Source organism: Empidonax traillii, unplaced genomic scaffold, assembly GCF_003031625.1.
Source record: "Empidonax traillii isolate 1590-97213 ecotype Southwest subspecies unplaced genomic scaffold, ASM303162v1 scaffold771:size604852, whole genome shotgun sequence".
NCBI classification, from domain to species: Eukaryota; Metazoa; Chordata; class Aves; order Passeriformes; family Tyrannidae; genus Empidonax; species Empidonax traillii.
This window is the reverse complement of record NW_020955964.1, coordinates 356,592-379,968: the sequence shown is the minus strand read 5'-3', so window position 1 is coordinate 379,968 and position 23,377 is coordinate 356,592. Positions and strand designations below refer to the sequence as shown.

At 40.8% G+C, this 23,377-nt stretch overlaps 1 protein-coding gene across 1 annotated transcript in view; it reads left to right on the top strand.

Annotated features, from left to right (window-relative positions):
• Nucleotides 1-23,377, top strand: part of TENM4 (teneurin transmembrane protein 4) — a 268,706-nt gene that overhangs the window by 156,016 nt on the left and 89,313 nt on the right. Inside the window, exon 15 of the mRNA XM_027901301.1 lies at nt 13,472-13,688. Coding sequence (XP_027757102.1) covers nt 13,472-13,688 — 217 coding nt within the window. The remainder of the gene's footprint in view (nt 1-13,471; nt 13,689-23,377) is intronic.

Below are 23,377 nucleotides of genomic sequence, written 5' to 3'. Positions count from 1 at the left end.
TCTGCTTTCAAGCCTTATTCCTTTGTATGGCAGATTCAAATATAGTTACATATGGACTGATGAAGAAAGGCTGATTCTCTGCCTGTTTGCTAGGTTTTATGTTGATTTCTATGGCAAGACAGTTAGGAGGTCTTTGTAGAACATCATGGCATAAGTTAGGTTGGAAGGAACCTCCACCAGTTATCAGTTCAGCCTCCTGCTCAAGGCAGCACTGATTACATCAGATTGCTCAAGGCAACTCTTGAACACCTCCAAGGATAGAGATTCCAGGTCTCCAGACAACCTACTTAATCCTTATGGTATATGACCATCCTTATAGTAAATGTTTTTCTCCTAATATCTAATTGTAATTTTCTGTGTTCCAACTTAATGTTTGTTACCTTTTGTCCAGCACCATATGAGACATTCTAGAGTGCCCCAGATGGCTTCTGGCTGCCCCTTTACAATAGCTTGGTTCTCTGGTAGAGCATACATATATTTCATTTGTGACAGCTCCTTTTGAATCTCTCAGATATCCAAAGGCAACTCAAATGACACTAGGCACCTCTGTTTAGAAGCAGATCTGAGTCCATATTTGTTGCAGCCACTTTGTCACCACAGATATTTTACCTTGGAAAGCTTCTGTGCTTTGAAGAGCACTGAAGAAATGTATGCCTGAAGCCTCTTCAAAAAACATGTAGTAATGGCTGAGCACTATGGTTTCTCCCTCTTGGGATCACAATCACTGCAGTGATGCATGCTCAGGGCTGAGGAAAAGTGGTTTATTTTGATTCATTGGAAAGGGACTCAGGATTATTATTAGCAATGGAGGTGGAAGTCCTTTCATGAAGCTTTAGAAGTCAACCATCTGAGCTAGTCACAGTGGATACCATCAGTGGAGAGAAAGAGATTCAGGCCATCATCTCTCTGAGCTATTTCAGATATCACCTCATAAGTGCCTACTTTTGGTTGGTGACCACTGCTGTTCACGTCACTTACTGCTCAGAGTAGCGTCTCTCAAATTCTAGACACACTACGGAAGGTTCAGTATGTCTGAGCTCGTGGGAAGCTGGTTACTACACTGTGGCATCCAGTGTCTGCTGATCAAAATCCCAGCTGCCGGAAATTCCTCAGGATAATGGGAGTCAGAATCTTTTTCATCAGCTCCCAGCCTAATCATACCCTGAGGGAGATGGGTACTAAATTACAGAGTGTGTTTGCCTCTTAAATCTAAAGGCTGTTCAGATAAACAATAACAATCTGAACAGGAGTCACTTGGAGAGAAACTTGGTGAAATATAATCTCTCTTCAGGTTAGAAAAAAGTTGTCTTGGAGAGCAGTCCCCTCTCTACATACAAGTGTCATTTGTCCAAGCGTGCATTTAGGTTTCACACCCAGGTCCACTTTGTTTACACTTTTAAACACAAAAGCCATCAACTTGAAAGAAGCTGTATCAAGTAACTGAGAGCAGGTGATCATCCAGTACCAGTTAAGGGGAAACTATGCAATGACAGAGCTGTAACAATCTGTGTAAAAGGCCAGGATTTTGTGCATTTGACCTAAGAGACCACCTGTATTACAACAAATGGAAGGTGTTTAAAACAAGATGAGAAAAGTGGCTCTTGCCTCCCTTCAAAAGAAAATAACCTCTCTAATTCATGGCTGCAAACACTCACTACCTAAGAGTAATCCTGTCTCAGTCCACACTGAGTGCTCTGTCATGTGCCTGAAGAGTAAGAAGTTTGAAAGTTTAAAAGATCACGGAAATTATCTTCTGTGACAAGTCCTAGGAGTGGAGTTAGTGGCATTTCACAAAACCTTGAGAAGAGGCTGACATTCCATAGGCTAAACGTGAGCTCTGTTGCATTGGTAGACTCTTCTGTTAGAAACAGAGTGAACAGGAAGAATGGAGGGGAAGAGGAGAGGATATTCTTCACTGATCTCACAAATATGCTGTTAAGTAGCAAAGCTGTGTTATCCACCTTTATTCTGGAGAAATCACCTAACCACTGAGAGCCAGAGTTGTCCAGTTCTCCATTTCACTGTCTGGGTACACCACATTGTTGTGAAACCATGAGAGAATTACAGATATTGAACTAAATTACTCTTTTGGTCTAAAAGTTCAACTAACTTCACTTATAGGCCTATATGATTGTTTGGGGCTTTTCAAGAGTAGACAAGTCTTCCAGGTAGGGTAAAGCTTGCTGGTTCACCAGGAATTGGAACTGACCCATCCTTCATTTGCTGCTTTGAATAATTCCAGTTCCTGAACAGCTGCTAAACTCTGCCAGAGGTGAATCTACTTTACTTATGAAAGGCAAGAATCTTTCTCAGATGAAAAATACATCTGAAGTGTAAATGTTCATAATATTATCTATCCCTTCATATCCATTAGGTGTTGCTGTTCAGTTGTCTGCTGTTCTCTGCTGCCTCTTCCCAATTTCAACACTTCCAAAGGTTTGTGTTATTAATTACTGCAGGATAACATAGATAGATAGATAGATAGATAGATAGATAGATAGATAGATAGATAGATAGATAGATAGATAGATAGATAGATAAAGAGAGAGAGAGAGATACTCATTTTGCCTTGGCAACTTCAGTCTGTGCTCCATCAGATGCTACCAAAAAGCTAGCAGATGGAGCAATCCATATGTTTTCCTCCTCTCGATCCTCCTGGTCCAGAACAACTAAAGGTTGGCTTAGTTGTCCAATCCTGGAGCAGTGAGCAGGTCAGAGCCATCAAGCCTCTGCACACAGGCTTTCTACCTTTTCTTGCAGCCCTGAGCATTAGTTATTGTTGCCACCATAAACCAACTCTCACTTTAGGGACAATGTGATTCAGGAATGAGTTCTCTTAGGCCAATCAGTGCTGTTTGTTCAACTGTACCATAGCCCATTGGTGCAACTCCCCAGAGTAATGCTTTGTGTCTTGCTTGCCCCATCCAAGGATCAGGTGGTGCTTGTAGTAAGGTGGAGACTTACATAATGCTTTGGAACAGCAGCATTTTAAATTCTTTGGCAAGAGAAATTCTGGCACAGCACACTGGCCTTCTTAACACCCATGTGTTCACCGTCTGTCCACCACATGCCAAATAGTGTATTAGAGAGCTGGCAGGAGTCTGCACTGATCTTAGCCAGAACACAGGGTTACACATGAAGGTAGTTTCAGGGTTGTAAAGGGAATTATAAGGAATGCAGGAGAACCCCAGAACGCAGACCTGTGTCTTTGCAAATTCTTGAGCTGCAGTCGAGGTGATGGGGTGCTTTTATTTTCTTTTTCTTTTTGCACACTATTAGAACCTTTGCTTTGAGCTGCAAGGCTTTTATAGCATGAGAAGATTGTCTCCTGGGTATGGTGTGGGAGCTGTCTACTTCCTCAATACCACAAAAAATCATGCATTAATGTGCTGGCTACACTTGTGGAGGGAAGTGTTGAGATCTGAACGCACCTGGGAAAACAGCCATCATAAATTAGTGTTTACCGTCACAGATAGATTTAGTCAAACAACAGGGTCATCTGGGAGAAACCACAAAGCACTGCTAAAAAGATGAGAAACTTTTCTTTACCTGTAAGTCTGGCTAGCTTGGATAATTTGTTATAAATCATCCAGCTTCTTTTCCTTTGTTTCATGATGACTGTTAATCAACTTTTCCTCAAATACGAAAAAAATGACCATATTTTTGGGTTTCTGCTGTTTTCTGATTCTGTGTTGGATGGTAACACTTGGGTGTCACCTGTTGCTGGTTGTTAGCAGCAGGGCTGGCAGGAGGGCGGTGTGAACCCAGGCATTACAGCGTCCGGGAGCAGGTGTTGCTGGTGCCATTGCAGAGGATGATGTACTGTGAAATGGGGGTCTAGCAGTGCCTTGTCTTGACACCTTGGGAAAGTTCCTGAAACTTTTGACTAGTTCTCAATAAGATGCCTTTATTAATAGATTCAGAAAGAAACTGTGAAAGTGCTCTCTATTTCAAAGAAAACCTCCCATTGTCTGCTGAAGTGAGGGATCTTACGCATGGGAAAGAGGCACTGCTGATACATAAGATGTAACAAAAGGTGGCATGAACCAGCTTCAGAAAAGACAGGCTTGGACATACATTTCACAAAGCATTTCTGCACCTGAAAAGGTGCTTAAACTGAGTTTGGGCACCGGTGTTTAAAGCAGAAGTTCAGGAAAGCTCTACCAGACCTGCTTTAGCATCTGAGGCAAACTCTTAAAACTTCCATGGGGCAGAAAGTCCCCTTAAAATCCTAAGGTTTTGCCCCAAGTGTGCTCAACATGCATAGAGTAGATGGTCACTTTCCTCTTGACTGGGATTTGAGAAACATGCCTATATCTTCAGTTATCTGAGACTACTTTCCAAGCTGTGCTCAGATGATCGCTTAAATTGGCTTGGATTCAGTCAGAATATATTAGGGTGACTTTTTCATCAGTAGCTTAACACTTGCAGCACTTGCCAGGAAAGCGAGAGACCTTGGTGACAAGGATATCTCAGCTGCTGAGGGTGTGAAACCACTATTCCCACCAAAAAAAAAAAAAAAAATTTGCTAAGATTTGAGTCCCTTTTGCTCAAAGGAATCACTTTTGAGAGAGGTGCTTTGGCTCCTGAAGGAGGCGGTTTCAGGTACACTATTGCATGACCATTAATCAGGTTAAGCAACTTGTACTTAATCCCTTGTCCGAATGCTAGTCATAAAATCATAAAATATCATGAGTTGGAAGGGAGTCACAAAGTCCAGCTTCTGGCCCTGCACAGGACAGCTGCAAGAATCACACCATGTGCCTGAGAGCGTTGTCCAAATGCTTCTTGTACTTTGGCAAACTTATGCTCTGACCACTTCCCTGGGGAGCTTGTTCAGTGTCCAACCACCCTCTGGGAGAAGAACCTTTTCCTAATATCTAACCTAAACCTCCCCTGACACAACTTCAGGCCATTCCCTTGGGTTCTGTCCCTGGTCACCACAGGTCAGTGCCTACCCCTCTGCTTCCCCTTGTGAGGAAGTTGTAGGCTCCAGTGAGATCTCCCCTCAGTCTCCTCCTCTCCAGGCTGAACAGACCAAGTGACCTCAGCCACATCTCATATGGCTTTCCATCTAGACCCCCACATTCTTTGTAGCCCTCCTTTGGACTTTGTCTAATAGCTTTATATCATTTTTTATATTGCAGTGACCAAAACTGCTCGCAATATTCAAGGTGAGGCCATACCAGTGTAGAGCACAGTGGGAAAATCACCTCCCTCAACTGGCTGGCCATGCTGTGCCTGATGCACCCCAGGACACAGTCTCTCACAAGCTAGGAAGGGCCCTGACATGCCTTGCTCAGCTTCATGAAATTGCCTCGCGTCCTAGATTGCCTGTTTTCTTTGCTGGTCTTGCAATTCCTAAGTCCCTTCATTAAAAATCTGCCTGGAGAAAGGAAGAAGCCCATGAAGCCAGCTGCATCAACTGTACCCTCCAGAGCAACGATGAGTTCAGGGATGCTGTGAACTTGTAGACTCTAAACACATTATTATAGCTCTGGTTTATGCCCAGCTAATGGTGATTATCATGTGTTTTCTGACATTTCCTCCTTCCACTTCCCTTTATTTTCTATTCAGGTGTTTTTTTAAACAAGAATGTAGCTCTGGATTAGGATGAACATTTTGCAGAGTATTTCTGCAGTGACTAGCCCTGCATAGCTCAGCTTCTGCACAAGAGTCCAAGGAATTCCGTAATTCAAATACATGATTACTATTTCATATGACTCTATTATTTCAAACTTTCAAACATATACTGAACCCTTAGAGAAAGATGTGAGGGGAAATTGTTTCCCAGACAGCCAGCAATCTAATATAGCCAGAATACAACCAGAGAGAAGCTTATTCAGGTGAAATGAAAACAGAGAAGGTGGGATAAAAAGAGAGGAGAGAACATGAACAGCTAACATGGTGACAGATGACTGACAATCACATTGCCATTGTTTCTTATGGTTGGGGTTTGTTCCCCTTTGGTTCCCTACAGGGGATCCTAAAGCTACAGCTCTTTTGTTGAATATGTAACATTTTTCTCTGCAAAGCACTGTAGTAAAACCTCTTTATTCCCCCAATCCAATTCAAGCAAATTGAGTGTTGGTCCTCAGCTCGGGGCAGAACAAGATTACTCCTGTAAATCTTCATCAGCACAAACATTCACATGAATGATTTGTGTTTATGTAAAAGTACCAAGCCATTCCTTTAGTCTGTGTTTCACCAGAGCTTAGACTAGAACTGGAAGGTTAAAACCTGATTTGCTCAAGGGCAAGACTAACACCTTGTTATCTTTACATTTGAGCAGCTACATTTGAAACCTTTCCTATCCAAAGTCTTCCAGTAATTCATCCAAAAGCATCACAGGACAAGACAGTGTCCCCACAAAAAGTGATAGTGTTGACTGATGAATAGCACAGAAAGGGAAGGGAAGGGAAACATAAGAACTGGATGAGGTGAGAGACATAATTATTCGTATAATCAGTGCATTTAATGCTTTTGTTGGCAGTGGAAATACTCCTAAGAGACACTGGGGTTTTATTGTTATTTTTACTTTCTAGTTTTGCTTTGCCTAATACAGTTTCTCATAGGTGCTCTTCCCTCTGCAGTCAGTGGCAAAAAGTGCCACGATCTTTGGCAGGAACAATCCTTGAGTTTGTCATATATGCTCTCCCAGATTTATCCTAATCAGGCTCTTTAAGTTCAGCTCCTTCTGACTACCTGTCTGACCAGGACTCCTGATGTGCATCACAGTCCACAGAATGCTCTCTGTGTGTAAACAGGCCCATCCCTGCCCGTGGCTTTCTGTTCCAGCCTGGCACTTGACATGCAGCACCTGTCAGAGTCTGCTTAAACACATAATAACACCTCTGGCTGCAGGTTATTTGCATTCTGTTGTTCATGTTAACATGACAGATTTTTGCTGCAGCATCCATAACTGCAGAAATGCTCAATTATTCAGTCTCAGCCAGCTAAGACACTACCCATTAAATCAGCCAACACAAATGTGAGGCCAGGAAAAGTCACAGCTAATTTGAAATTTTGTTAGCTCTCGGCTGATCTTGTTTACTGCAGAAGCTCTGTCTCAAAATAAGCCCATTGCTTCTGTACAAAACTCTAATCCCTGACCCCTTATTGGTGCTGCGTGGTGTTAGGTGAGGAACCTGGAAGCTCGACTGCACAGGACTCAAAGGAGGAATGAGACTGCTGTGGGATTTGTGAGCCTTTGCATCCAGCAAGTGCAGCAAAACCCCAAGGAATGCAGGAACAATAAATACCCCAATTGCTGCTGAGGAGTAATTATTTTGTGGGATAATAGTGGTTGTGAACATGAGAATTAGCTTTTGTTCTGGGGAGGAAATAGTTTAGAAGTAACCTGGAAGATCTGCCTCTCCTAATAAGCAGCAGTGTTCAACAAGCACACAGTTTTCCCTATCAGTTAGTGGCTAGTTGTGTGCCTTAGGATTGTAATCCATTTCTAGCATTCAGGGAAGCCAGGGAGTCTGGACATGGAGGCTGACAGGCAAGGTAGACAGTCACAGAACCTCTTTAGCTGATCAGCACCTTCCCAGTCCTGCGTGCTCAGGTGGTAAGGAGCATGTCCCATGTAACCAACGACTCTAGTGCTGTTTACCATTCCTGCCTTATTTGTGTCATAACACAAGGTTCAGTTTATATGCTGGATTTTTGAGAATAAAATTACTTTTGTCTTGGATCCTGCAACTCTTTTTGTGGCAAATACCAGAGGTAAGGATTCTCTAGCCCACTTGAAGCTCCAGGTAGGCAAGACACAACCTGTGTCCTTATACACTGACACCAGTAGCTCCAGATTTTTAAAAATTTTGGGTTGGTTGGGTTGGATGTATTTTTTTGCATGCTATGTAAACATGATAAAAGATACGGTTTTTAGGAACTGATGGGTCACAAGCAGTGTTTGAAAGCCAGGTAATTTTAGTGCATCCTAAATTTGGCATCCAGGTGACTATTTGTGGAAGGCAGTTATGATATTGAGCATCTTGTGAAATTCCTGAGTAAGGTCAACGTTTCCATCTGTTGTCATTATCTAATGTAGCTGTCCCAGTAGTTACAGTGAGAGTGTTTAAAGTCAGTTAATATCAGGTGTTTTCCAGCTGGTATTATGCAAAGGTCATACTTGTTAGGCCAAGGTCCTGCTCCAAGAAGGCACAGATAGCTTTAGAGCTCAGCCCCTTCTAAGAAGCAATGTTTCTGTGGAGGACAAGCTGAACATACATTGCAGATAAAAACCTTTAATGAGAAATGTGGTTATTTCATTGGCTTGTGCTGACACTTTCGAGCCCTTTGGGACTGGAACAGATGTTTTGCGAACAGAAAATAAAAAGACAGTCTCAGCTCCCTGGGAGTTTACAGTCTAAGGTAGAGTTTTAAAGAGCTCACTAATGGGATTGGTGGATTTGCAATCTTTAAAACAAGTCAGAGAATCATTCTGAAAACAGTATTGCAACTCTACCAGACACAAGCTAGATGAGTCATCCCAAAGTAAAACTCACTGAATAGTGGGATGCAGAGTGCAGATTATCTGATAAAAGTGGACTTGGTACCCTAAAATTTTGTATTAGCTGAATAAATTGGAGCTGGTTTATCCTCAGTGGCAGAAAAGGAAGGTTTTCTGCTGAGCCCAATTAATTCCCCTTCATGTCCCTTCCAGAAGGCAATGAGACAGGGCTCACAAGATGACCTCCAGAGGTGCCGTCCATACTGATTTATTCTGTGATTACATGAGTCGTAGTGAAAGATGCAAACCATTGAACACATTATTTACCAGATGTGACAATGTCTTGCCAGTGGCACCCTTTTCACAACAACAGTGGTTTGATTCACCCCATAGTAACTCTGAGTTGCAAAAGGTATTTATTTTCATGCAAAGGAAGTCTGACAGAAGAGTTTAGTTTAGTTTAGTTTAGTTTACTTTGTTTTGTTTTGTTTTGTTTTTGGCAGGACTGGCTAGAGGACAGGTATATGTATATAGGATGCAAAAAATGTCTCTAAGATGTAAAAAGTCCTATGCATGAAAATAATAAGGAACGCAAGAGGTGTCTTAAAATCTGGCTCAATGACATAACTCTGAATTAATATGTTAACTGGAAGGCATCCATGATTGAAGCTGTTTCTGAAGGAATCCCTTGAAACTGTTTGTTGCATTCAACCCTACTCAGCATTTTCATCATTTTCTTAGAATGTAGTTTAAATCTCTCCTGGTAAAATCTTTGGGTCACCTAAAGCTCAATATGGTGTTAAATAATGTACCCAGATCATTTTGGTATAAAGTGATCTGACTCGCATTGCTACAAGGTCACAGTCAAACAAAACATGCCTTAATGCTTCAAAATGCAAGACAGCCCTGGGAACAAAGGATGTTATAGAGGTGGACTGGGAGACTCTTAAGAAGCAATGACTCAGAATGGGATTTCAGGGTCACCAGAGATAATTGTTTCAACATGAGTTCTCAGTGCAAGGCTGTTGCAAAAAGTCTACTGTGAACCTTAGAAGTATAAAACCCCAAAAGTTGGGAAGTGGTCTCTTTTCTGTGCCCAATATTGCTGCTGTAGTGATGTGTCTAGTGTTGGTGTCCAAATATAGCAGCAGATGTGAAATTAGTGTAAAGAGATCAAAGGGTGTCGTATACCAAAAAAGGTCCAGTGGCTGGGAAATAAACCTTACAATTTGAAGTTTCATCTTCCTCAGCTGTTCAAAGAAAACATTTGGAATGGATTGTTGTTCTTTGTGGAGGTAATTGCACATGGAAAAGATATCGGAGCATAAAGGGCAGAAGGAAATATTGATAACCGTATGGACAAAGGCCGAACAAGACACACTCATGGCATATTGCAGTTGGACAAATCCAACCTTGAAATGAGATGCAGCTTCCTAGCAGCAATTAAGCATTTTAAATAGCTTACTGGAGGAAGTGGTGGACTCACTGTAATCAGATGTCTTTGATATATGAGATATCTTTCTAAAACACAGGCTTTAATCCAGTTCTGGGTGGGAAAAAAATTAACAGCCTGTGGGTATAAGAGGTCAGATAAGCTGATCATAGTAACCTCTCTGACCCTACAGCATATGAATTGCTGTAATCCCTCTACGCAGGACTTGAAACTTTTCATGGAGTTAAATAAGCAACACATTTGTTCTCTGGTCTGAAGTGCCATAGTCATATTATAGGTATATGTAAATAAGGGAGCTGCCACTTTTTAAAACCAAGAGCTGTATAAAAGTGCCCATAACTAAAGAACTTACAGTGCAGCCTGCTTGTACTCTGGGAGCTACTGGAGTTACAACTCCACGTGGGGATCATGGGTCTCTTTGGCTTTGCTGCTGCAAAACTTGAGGTGCAAAAGCCATTAATCCCATGTTCACCTCCTTCTGTTACCTCTCTGAAAAATCTGCAATGAGTTTTAAGGAAAATAAAACTTTATGCTTTTTAAATTTCAGAGGTGTTTTGTATTATTACTTCATATTGTTCTGTGAGATCATACCTTCTTATATTTTCCTTTGCTGCTAGTGCTGGCTTCCCACATTTGTTATTGGGTTGGACAATTAAAACCTGAGTTTTATTTTGCTCTTCTTTTATTTTTGCTTATCTGTACAGGTCCCTGGACACCTTGCTCTTTGTGGATAGGGAGCTTCTTGCAAATGTCACTTTATCCTCACTTTTCTGATGGATCCAGTGAGAGATCTTAGGACATGAGAAGTCACAGCTGTGTACAGTGTCATTGTATGACAACGCCTTACAATTTACTGTAGGGCACCACTTGGATGACATGTGGACCATACAGTAAAAAAAAAGCAAGAAAACTGTATTCAGATGGAGACATCACTATTTATGATCTGATTTGTAGCTCAACTCTTGCTGTTCTACCTGACTCAGAAAAAAAAATAGCATTATAGTACAAACATTACATTTTCTAAGCTAAAAAAATGCTTTGTCCTGAAACTGTTGTTGGTATAAGAGGGAGCTGAGTAGGTAAATGCCATTTCAGCTCTTGAGGACATTGATAAATTTAGGATGTAAGATGTCAGTGACAAACGCCTCTGATGTAGTTATCCCCAACTTACTCCACACAGGCCTAAAACACATTGGTTGAAAGGTTTACCTGCAGATGAAACCTCATGGTTCCAATGTTCAAAACCTTTTTCCTTTGCATCTGTTCTTCAAAAATTTATCTGCAGTTTCCTGCAAGACATTTCCTTGCTGTCCTGCAGCTTCAGGTCAAAAACACATTTCTGATGCGTGAAAGAAAGACAAAGTAATGAAGTATGGTACAGCTGGTTTGCCATCCTCTCAGCCAAGTGTCTATAGCCTTAGAAAACACTATTAGTGTGTGGAAGAAAAAGACCTTATGTCTTGCTTGAAACTATGGTTGATATAGTAACAGGGCTGTTTTCTGTTCCTTTCCTTTTTTTTTTTTTTTTTTTTTTTTTAATTAGTAGCTGTAGATAAGTATATTACACCTAAGCAGGTCTGTATTCTGTGAATGGTCTCTCAAACTCCATCTGAGATTTGACTTTCCAGAATCCTACTGTTCTAGTCACCTGCAGCATGTAATTTCTTTAGAAGGCAAATAAATAAACCCTAATTAGTTATTTTTCATTATCCCTAGTGATCAAGAGAAAAGGCCAGTGGGTAAGCTGAAATATTTTTTTGGTAGCAATTTTGCAAGGAGTTATAAAGATGTAGAGATATCAGAACAGACAGAAGTAAGGATAACAGATGGGATTTCCCAAGGCACTTTTGCTGGCCTAACACCACTCCCCATTATCATTAATGGCAGGTGCAGAGCACTTGTGAAAATGACTCGCTATGTGTGTGGGCTCATCTACATGGAGCAGGTACTCATTGTGCTTTGACCTACTCGTAGACAGGAAGGTCTGGGAACCCTGACCAGGCTCATTGTTCAGTTTTCTGTGTATGGGTAACTACATCGAATGATGTTGTCAGTGATGTCTTACAGTGCTAAAATCTCTAATAACTCAAAAGAATGCAAGTCCATGACGTGTAAGCCATTGTAGGGAACACTAACAGATCAGATCCCATCCTATTTATATTACAGTAAATACAAAGTAATACCAATAACACTGGAGAAGCAACTTCTAGTTCGTACTGGTGAAACTGGGGCAAAACTGAAGCTCACAAATAGTAAAAGTGACAAACTGTCTTGTTTTAATTTACTGCTTCTTTGAAATAAACAATACCTTATCCTCAGAACTCCAAATCTCATCGCCCTTCAGGAGGAAACTACCTCTCAGGACGGTATTACTTCCCTGGTGTGTTCATGCCTTGCCTCTATGCTGAAATCATTAGTAGATAGTAGCTGTAAAGGTGGTTTCTCTGATATATGGAGCTCCCAGCAACTACACGGAGACCAACCACTCATTTCACATAGGTCTGTGAACAGCCATCACATGGAAATAATTTTCATTCACTGTCAAACTGTCTTGCTTGAACTGATGAGTTGGAAGTGAAGGGCTCCATATCCCATTACCCCAGAACAAAAACATCCAGTTCCCTTATCTGATTTAAAGATCTGTCTCTACGACATGCTAACAACTTTTATTGCTAAATGTGATGCTTCGTCAAACCTCTTTTGAGCTTTTTTTTGTATTTCCTTTCCTGTCACCGTTTTTTCCTGAGCTGTTTGCAATGAGCAGTGACATCTCAAAATGAATGGGGGGATGTTGCTATGGTGGTGGGAGGGGAAGTGGTACTGTCTGTGTGTTTGATGGCTTGACAGATATGCAAACCCTCATTTTACTAGAGTACACTCGTCAAGCTTTTTCATGTGCGCCCACTGCTATTATTGTTGTTATTATTAATTTAGTGGTGCTAAAAGTACAAGATTTATATCCTGAGAGTTTCAGGTCATCTGTTGCTCATCTGGAGTCAGTGTGACAAAGGTCAAAAGAGATCAAACCCTCCCAGCAAAATTTTTACTTTGTATTCTGTTTTACTGGGTTGCGTGTACAGATCTCTCTGCAGCCATGGTAGATATGGTGGCTTTATTCACTATTTAGTCCTGCTGAAAGCAAACCTGATAGCTTTGGTATGACGCAATGTGTATGTGGTTTGCACAAGGAACAGGAGCAGTGTACAGAAGTCATATGTATATTGGCAGAAAAAAACACAACAACCTTTTGGGGTTTCAAGAGTTATCAAAGTAACTGAGATGTGGAAAGGCACATTCTAGAATTAGCCTAAAATATGCTTTTTTAGGGTCTAATTTAATGTGTGAGTTTTCATATATTACATATTACTGCATACTTATGTTACATATTAATATGTATTTCAGGTTCTTTATTGTGACTTTCAGTGAACATGCCTTACTCTTTCTAGGTGAAAATCTGCATTTCTCTGTTGTCTGCATTCAAAAGAGTTTTTGCACCCTGAAGTCTTGAGTGGTAGCATTCCGCGTTACCATTGCTCTAAAAACTTCTTCCCTTTTTGCAGATGGCCTGGTGGATTGCATGGACCCAGACTGCTGCTTACAGCCACTGTGCCATGTAAATGCACTTTGCCTGGGCTCCCCAGACCCCCTGGATATCATCCAGGAGACACAAGCCCCCATCTCCCAGCAGAGCTTGCATTCCTTCTATGATCGAATCAAGTTCCTGATTGGCAAGGACAGCACTCACGTCATCCCAGGAGACAATCCTTTTGAAGGCGGGTAAGTGAATTTTGGGTTTGATTCAGTAAGTGGTAAAGCATAAGCCACTTGGTCATTTTAAGACATGGAATGGCAGCAAGATGCAAAACAGAAATTGTTTAAGTAAAGTAGGTATCTGCAGAATTTGGTGGCTGATGTAGTTCTGCTGACTGTCTCCTCATCTACAATTTCCTGCCAGCCAGTAAGACAAGATGCTTCTCTCCCAACCCATATGAGCAGCTGGATCTTTCCTGACTTTTCTTATTTCAAGGAGTGAAAGGCATCCGTTCAGCAGGGCTATTCTTGTTCAAATGACTGACATTGACCACAAGTATCTCCTAAACAGCAGCGACAGATCTTCCATTGACAGAGCCAAAAGAGAAGGAAACTAAAATGCTGTTTGCAATCTATTGTGTGACTATTGGAGACCTCAAAAGAACTGAGGAAGATCGTAACACCTAGGGAGGGCTGTTAGAGTGATTTGCAATATAAGCAATCATCTTGAATATAGATTGGTTTTAAGACCAATACGTTCTTTACCATTGCAATCATCATCAATAAATGAACTGGGAAAGAAAACTTAGGAAGTTCACTTCTCTGAATGCATTTCAGCAACTTAAGCACATTGCTGTTTGTCAGAGTCAGTCATCCCTCGAAAATCATGTGCTTATAGCAGGGCACCTGGGGTGTGAGATTCTTAGATCAGTGTCTGCCCTGAATATTGCCTTTCAGAAGTAGTGACCCCGATCCCAGAGGTGACTCTCAGCACTTAAGTTTGGACTCTGTTGAATTTCACCCAGTCATTAATTGCTTACTTTCAGCTTTCCCACACACAGCAGCTAATAGATTGGCACTGAAAATATACAACCCTCATGTTTGTGTGGGTATTTATTTCAGCACTTGCATTTCAACAGGCCTCTAAGGCCCTTCGAGATCTGGCCTATTTTTTTTTGTGAAGGGACATTGACAGCATTCCTTGGGTACCACCTCCCATACATGGCCTTTTTTGGTACTCTACACGCTGAGCTCAGACATGAGGCACACCAGTTTCAGGGAATTAGCCTGATGTGATACTTTCCCTGATATTTCTTGCTTTCAAGGCCTTCAGGGTCTATAGAAATATTCATACATGTGTGATAAAAAAAAAAAAAAAAAAAATTGCAGCTTCTCTTTGAAGGCTGCTTGCATTCAACAGCACACAGAACTATGGGAAAATAGTGGGAATTTCCAGTTTGTTTGTGAGAGTGCCAGCAGAGGACCAACAGAAAAACTGTGTCATTTAGGGTCACATAAACTCCTACATGAGTTACATGCATTTGAGATGCAAAAGGAGCGTCTGCTAGCAGAAGTGTTTATCTGGTATGTGAGGCAATGTAAAGATTCAGATCAATAGAAATGGTATTAATGATTGCATTTTATTAAATGCAGTGGAACTAATGAATGGGGCTCCTTGTTCCGCTTAAGTTAACACAAAGGATTATACAGAGGTAGCAATGATTTATGAGGTTGCCATTCTCAAATTAGCAGCATAGGTTGTGTGTGACTAAATATGGTGATATGTCACTTCAAGCTGCGACTGTATTGCATCTCTCAAGTTAAGTATCTTGATTCACAAGAGTGATTGCAAGTAACAGTGAAGGACCTCAAGAGGAAGTATATTTTCCCCTGGAACAGCACAAAGTCCAGGCTTATCAGGGGTGTTAAAAATGCCATTACTCTTTTGTGATCTTCAAATACATTGTGTGTTCCTCTTAGTTCTTAAAGATTGTATAGATCTGGATAAACTCCACCACTGCAAGGGTTACCTGCTTATTTGGCTTCCCTGTGTAGTTTCAACTGCCTGTTTCACTACCTAGAAAGCTGAACCTTTGAACAGCTGCCTCTTATCACCCTGGAAGTGAGGGTGCTCCAGTGGTGGTCAGTAACTGATACATGGAGGAGCATGGACTGGGACCACCTGGGACCCAATTAGTCTGGGCAAATAGGACTACCTGTCTTTGCATGTGTGGATATGTTCTTTCTTCAGTAGTGTTCTTGCTGTTGAATCTCCTCCAGTTGCTTTTACAACAGACAGGTGATAATATCCCCATTATCCACAAAACTGCTCAGTGTCTCCATGAAGATCACAGCAGCAGCTGGGGGCAAGATGAACTGTTCTCGTCTCTCCTTCCAGCTGCTGGCTTAAAAGTTTGTCTGACAGGAGAGAGATGTTTTTATGAAGGGCTCCAGCATCCTGCTTTAGGACAGCCCTCTCCCATTGCTGCTATGGTGATTCATGAAGCCATCTTCTTGGTGTAGATCAGGACTGTAGATTGCTGGGCATGGAACGTCATATGTCTTTCTGTTCCAACGCTGTCGTCCTCATGGGGTAGGGTTGAAGTTGGGTCCATGCCACTTGATGTGAGCGTGCCCCATGAGCAGGCACCACAGAAGTGACATAGATCTCTGTGTCCTGTGTGTCTGCTATCCTGCACAGGCACCTGTGGCACAGGCACACTCATTGTTCAGGTCAGGAATTACAGTCTACTCCTGCAGGCTTTAGTGGGTCATGGCTGGCTGATTATCACCCTGGGGGACCCCGGCACATTTGCATCCCTTTATGGTCTGTGTAGAAGCAGCAGCAGTTTGGAGAAGGTGACTGAATATCTCTGCAATATATTTCCTGGGCTTCAGAAATGCAGCGTAGCCACTCTTCAGAGAGAACAGCAGTGCATATCTCCTAATGGATACAAATAAATGAATGTCTCGTGACAGCTAGCCTTTGAGTGAATTTATTATTGAATTACACTCCAGCTTTTTAAGAACAAGCTGAGCTGACAAGCTCTCTCACCACTGCAAAGGAAAGAGAAAGACAATGATAAATTACACTGATGGATAAAGGTAAAGACCTTGTCTCTTCTCAAATACCAGCAATTATATATTATTCATGTTTGGAAAGAAAAAATAATCATTGTCCATATTGAAATGAGTGTTTATGATGATAAAGCAAGTAGCTAAATTAAATTCTGAATGCACAGAATGTCTTTTCACATAATTTTGATGAACAGATAACAAGTACTCCTCCACTACTTGATCGTTCTTGTATTGATTTTGAAACCACTTACTCTTGCTGTTTCCTTTGCTGTTTTTGAGCCATTCTTAGTTGTCCATCACCATAACAAGCAGCACAAGATATAGTGGTGTCAAGTTGTTGACTTTAAAGTAGGACACCTGATATATTTGTTCTCTTCTGAGGGACAGTGTCAGAAAATGGCAAGAATAGGCTAAAGTCCTGATCCACAGAATCTTTTATGGTAAGTGTTGGCACAGGTTAAAGTACCTCAGATGACCATGTGCAGAATTGTCACTTTTGTAAAGAAAATCTGAAATGAAATCAGGTGAATTTTAAGTAAGTGTGTTTTATACCCCTTTTCTGGGACAGATTGTGTATATCTACTTGCCAGCAAGTAGATTAACCCGTCCTGATTACTTGGGCAGCTAGAAATAACCATCTGAGTTATAATGAAAGATCAGAGAGCAGCATCTGATATCAGCTGCAAGAATACTCCCTGATTGTCCTCAGGTCAGTAGTCCACATACAACAAGTATTTAGTTTTCATGGTTTCAGATTCTGATCAGAATTGACTTTTCACATTTTTTCACACTACTGAGTGACAAGGTTGTAATCATGTCACTCGTCCTTCCTGTGTCCCCTCTGTGTGCCAGGATGTACAATGTACCTTACTGATCCAGATGGGGAGTGTTACGCAGCACTGTTAGAAGTACACACTGTTAGAGACACACGGAGTATGCTATAAATGCCTGTGTGCACTATTTTACTATAAAAAAATAAATGCATGGGGTTTTTTTGGCGGAGTTAAACTGCATCTATCCCAAACCCCATCAAAGCAAAATTCTGAGCATTGATCATGGCCAAAGAACAACTAAGAAAATAGGGGAGGATCAAAATGCTTTTTCAAAATGTTTTGTTAGTCCATCTGGCTCAATTCTAAGTGTTTTGGAGGAATATTGCTGTGCTATCTTAGTATCCTTAAAGGAGTTTGCCCAGAGAAGCTGTGGCTGCCCCATCCCTGGAAGTGTTCAAGGCCGGGCTGGATGGGGCTTTGAGCAGCCTGGTCTAGTAGAAGGTGTCCTGCCCATGGCTGTGAGGTTGGAACTGTAAGACTCATTCCAACCCTAACTGTTCTATGATTCTATGAAGACGTTCAAAGCACCTTCTCTTTTCCTTTCTCACATTTCTTCCCATACCTTGAGGACTGTGGGTTCACCCCAGCAGATCTTTCTGATGTTCTGATGTTCCTTCCCAGGGAAACCAAAGTGCTCTATCTTTTCTGTATTTTTTTTTCAAGAGAAGTATGACTTTTATACAGTGACATAAGAAACACTTCTTTTCTAGTTGAAGACAAAGTTAGGAGTCAAAACCCCCAGACTTACCAGGTGTGGCTTTATCCTGCTGATTTCTCCTGAGTTGGCTAGTCCAGCCCATGGCTCTGGCCCATCTCAAGCCAGATGCAGCTCCCTTGGGCGGCAGAAAATGCTTTGGATCAGACGCACCCACTGAGCACAGGCACGCAGAGGCAATGAAGGAGCTTGTGGAGCTCAGCAGCTACATTTGTTAGGACAGTTTGGAATTCTGCATCTGTTTAAGACTGTGTCATAGATATTAGGCAGAATCCAGCGTGCCTGAGGGTGAACACTTGTGGCACAGCATGGTACCTACACTGATGAAAACTGGGTCAAATTTTTCCATATTTTAAACCAAGCTAACGCAGCACCTCTTCAAACCCTCTCCTTCCCAGCATTATTGTCTTCTTCTGCTTAGTAGCTACAAATCATAGCTTTATGAAATACAGATTAACAAGGAATTGTAAAATAATTACTGATTTTGATTTTTGTAATTATTCCTTTTAAGAGAAAAGCATACTTTTAAAACTTACCTTTCCAGTGTACAGGACATATATGTTTTCTTTCCCATGTTTTTCTTTTTATTTAAATTATGTAGTATGGCATTATTTCATCATAAAGTGATTTTGAGTTGAACATGACTTTATTTCTATACAGTAAATTAATGCCATATATGCAGCTACTTACTTGAACTTTGCTTTCATTAAGTCCTGTGGGTACAAATTCCACAAAGTTCCTGACCATATTTATGTTTTTTTTTCTGTAATGCAGATAGTGTAATCATGATTTAATTATATTCCTCTTTCACAAGTGGCATAGAAGGAAGTTGTTTGGACTTGATAATCTTATAGATCTTTCCCAACCTTAATTATTCAATGATTCTGTAAGTCCTATGTACAGTCATTAGAGAAACTTGGGTGTAGTTTTTAACAAATATTTTTAAAACATTGGATATTTATTACTGATTACCAAGCACAAAATCCTGAGTAGGATCTTCCCAGTGTGATTTGGGCATGCTTCCAGTCTCTGGCAAGGCAGCTGATAGAAATGCTGCACCATCCTATACTTGGAATTAAAAGGTCTCAGGTGATACCTGTGTCCCAAGGAGCTCTTGGAGTATGAAGAAAACAAATTTCAAGCCTTCAAAGCTTTCAGGCTTTGAAAAAAAAAAAAAAAAAAAAAAAAGAGACTCCTAATGAGCTAAGTACCTCCTGGATTACAGAGGTGCTGACATGCACTTTTGGATTTAGGAGTCTAAACTATGGTGTAGGTGCTGATGCATTCTCTTGGATCTGCATATAGATACTTGATTAATATTTATTCAGTATTCAAGGTGCTTTTCTGTGTAAAAAGAGCAGCCCTATCAGGAAGTCTGTCCTTTGAGTGTGACATTTATTTCCTAAATTGGTTAAAACCTACTACATAGGAGAGCAGTTTTAAAATCACAAACATAAAATCTTATATATTTTTTGAATAATTTTTTCCTAATTCTTTTGGATTGTTACAAAGCTATCAGACACCTTATATGTAGCTACAGAACTTTCAGAGTTCATTTTATAATTAACCTGGAAATAATGTCTTTTTCCTTCTCTTCTGCTCAATTTTGCTTTCATGATGCCTCAGATTCAGTGGAAAGAAGTGCTTTTATTCTTGTTCTTCTGCAGAGCTGAATATGTGGCCATAGCTTACAAAATAAATACCAGATGTAAAATACTGTAATAATACAGAACTGGTAAGTTCTGCAGACATTTTTAGTGAAGACTTGGCATGAATACATTATTCATCTCTGAAAGTTATTGCAGCATAAAGTCTTTACCTCTCACAGAAATAATGGTTATTGGATCGTTTCTGAAAACTTATGAAATGAACATCATTCAGTATTAGGTGGAAAAATTATCTTGCACCTTACGTGCTACTGGACACTTGACTTGGATTGAACAGACCTAAAATGGCATGAGTGTGATTCTGTTTCTTTGATATCTCATGCAAAGCAAGAGAGTGTTTCTTTGGTTGTACTGAAGAAAAGGAGGGAATCATCAACTTTTAAAGCATTAGTCAACCACATTGGGAATAAAAGGATGCTTCACTGAAACTTTGCAGTAAAGCACAGCCCAACTTTATTATGTGCTACATTTCCTATAAAACTGTGTTTTAAAATACTTTCATTTCGGTAGTATAGTTGGAGCCAGTTTTAATATTTCATAGACATCATCAGTGTAGTTTTCTCTGCTGAGTAGCCTTCCCATATCCCTTATCCTCCCACCTTCTCTTTACAGGTTAACTGAAAAATCTTGGGATGTAAAAACAGCAAGTCAATGAGGCATAGAGGTAGACACAAGATGCTTTGGCTGGCAGGAGTGGGATCTCTTTCCAGCACTGGCCAGATTGTTAGGCAGATCAGAGAGGAAGATTGTGCTTTCATAAAGAGAAAAGGACATACATCAAGAAGGTGAATAAGGTTCCATTCTTGGGAGAAGTTTTCAAAGCAGTAAGGGCCTGAGCCTTTCAGGAAAGGATCCAACAGGGAATTCTTTTGAGAGTGGTGATCCATCTGGGGTTTTCTAGAAGTGGTAGGTGGTCCTCAAAAGATACTACATTCTGTTACTGAACTGTCATGCAATAAAGATACCTTCTTTTCTTTATGGAGGAGCTACAAGTAGCAGTCACTAATATTGCTGAAAAAAAGATGATCCCCAAGGAGATATTTAAGACCTATCAGTTTCTAAGTCTTCATGGAGCAGTGGGGAGCCTGAGAAACTGGACAACACCTGGTTACAAAACCAAGCCATTGTACGAATACTAAAAACAGCATACGAAGAGGACCCACTGTTTTGATACTGTCAAGTTGGACCAGACCTTAAGGAAACAACAAGAATAGAATCTGAATCTAGAGGTGTTATTTTATTGATTAATAAGCACTTTGCTTTTTAGCTTCAAATACCAACTTCATTAGCCACATTTATAAAAGTATCTAAGCATTATGCGGTGTTTTCCCTGTTCCTCAGCCTTTTAAGTAATGGGTTTTCATTGGGGCTTTTCATTTCTTCAGCTTTACTGTGTGTATTGTGGAACATCTAAAAGAGTGTAGAAGGTTTCTTGGGAAAGATTAAGGTGGAGGACCTTGTCCACATAAGCATGTTCATCTCTTGATCCTTCCGTGATGGGACCTTATAAATAAGTCCACTGAGTAGGTTAAACAAACAGACCAGGTACTGTTTTTTGCTGTGAACAATTTAGAGCTGACTTTCTTTGACTGAGCCTGTTCAGAGCTCTTACAAACTGTGCTCTGCATGACATGTTCTCTTTCTCTGGGGTCCTTGTTGCATCAGCTCCTCACAAAGCTGAGTGGCAGGATTTGTTGTAAGCTGTGTCTGTCAGTGCTGCTTTAGCAAGTCCCTGTCTGGGATATGGTCAAACATTAGTGCATTTAGTCCCTTTGTCAGATTGAGGCGGGCATTCTGGTGCTTCCCTTACTGTGAACCCCTCAGATTAGCCTAATCAGTTATTCAGACATACAATGGTTTGGGGTGAAAGGGATCTTTAAAGGCCATCATACAACCCCCTTGCCATGACCAGGGACATCTTCAACTGCATTAGGTTACTTAAAGCCCCATCCAGCCTGATCTTGAATCAGGGATAGGGCAGCCAGCACCTTTCCATACACCCTTTGCTAGTGTTTTAACACCCTTATTGTAAACTACTTCTTAATTGAATTTAGTCTGAATCTATCCTCTTTCAGTTTAAAACCATTACCCCATGTCCTAATGCACAAGGCCTACTAAATCCAGCAGAATTTGTATCCCAGCTGCCCAACATGGGCCAAGCCCTTTCAGAAACTCATGGTATTTAGAAACTTGTGCTATCTGGGTAGTGTGGGGGTCTTTCTGGACAAGTACTCTTTTAATTTTCATCTATGTAAGTGTGCTTTTTTTTTCTTTAACAAGGAAACCTTCAGCAGGATCATTTGCTTTCTTTTTCCTAACCTTAATTCCTTAATTTCTTAATTCACATGGCAGCTAAGAACAGTACATAGGTTTCAAGTTTTGGCTTTTCCTAGAACTAAACTGAACCAAAACAGCCAGACAGGGAGTGACTCAGTTCAAGGGAATACTGTCAGAAGGTTTTTCTCCACAGTTAAGAGGCAAATGGGCAAGGTTGTTTTTACAGACAGCTTTTGAAGGAAATACTGCCACGAGCAATGAACTTAAACGTCTGCATGTTCTGATCTTTCCTTTTCTTCTTTTGTCCTTCATCTGCCAGCTCAGGCATTTTCTCTGTGTCCATGTGTTTGATCGTGATGCCCTTAGCTTTTACCTTGACATTATACCAGGTTTACTATCTATCCTAGTACTAGACTGCCCTGAGGTTGTTTAACATGAGACAGGTGAATTCAACTCAAAAGGAACGAGGTACATTTTGCTTCATCCTGTTATTCTCAAGCAAAATGGCCACAGCAGCTAAAGCCAGGAGATTGTACCAAATGACTGTATTTATAGGCACTGATCAGCCTAAGCGTATCACAGATGAGGTTCCATGAGAATGTAAAATCCCTGTGCAAGGGATTATCAGATTGCTACAATTACTCTTCTTATAATGATGCCTAAAATCTTCAGGAGAAAAAAAAAAACTCTCCAGGCAAATTAGATAAAATAGAGAACAGCTTTTATTGAAGGCCTTCTGGTCACAGAGTATGAAAGGCACACGCCCCCACATACAGAATTCTTACACTTTTACATCTTTACTTATTATCATATCTAATAGGGACATCCAATCCTAAGACCCCTTTTGCCCTGGTACCGCTGCCAGTACTGCCCCACTGGAGTCCCTCCAATGGTCTTGGGCCTTCTATCTTGTTTTGTCTACCATATCTCTTGTTATTTCAGTCCAGTGCACATGCCAACAGAATCCAACAGAATGTTCTTGCTAAATATCTATTGCCTTGAAAAGATGATTAAAAGACCATTAAACCAAAGCTTCAGGAATGTGACAGACGAACTGTAAGAAAGTAACTGTCTAAAGTGAAGGAAAACTCCAGCTGCATTAAAATCTACAAAAAGCTAAAAATTTTAAAAAGTCAAAGGCATCAATAAGCAGGGGACTGTTGTTTTACAGGTGAAGTACAGAGACACATACAGACTAGATGGCATGACCAGTGTCACACAGAAAGGCTGGAGCAGTGGAAGAAATGAAACTGAGATCATCTGGTTTAATTAATAACGTTCTTCCCAGTGAACCATAACTTTCTAGATTTTTGTTCTGCGGTGCTCTGTTGAAATTTTATCCAGAGCAGAAAGATAAATCTTGTA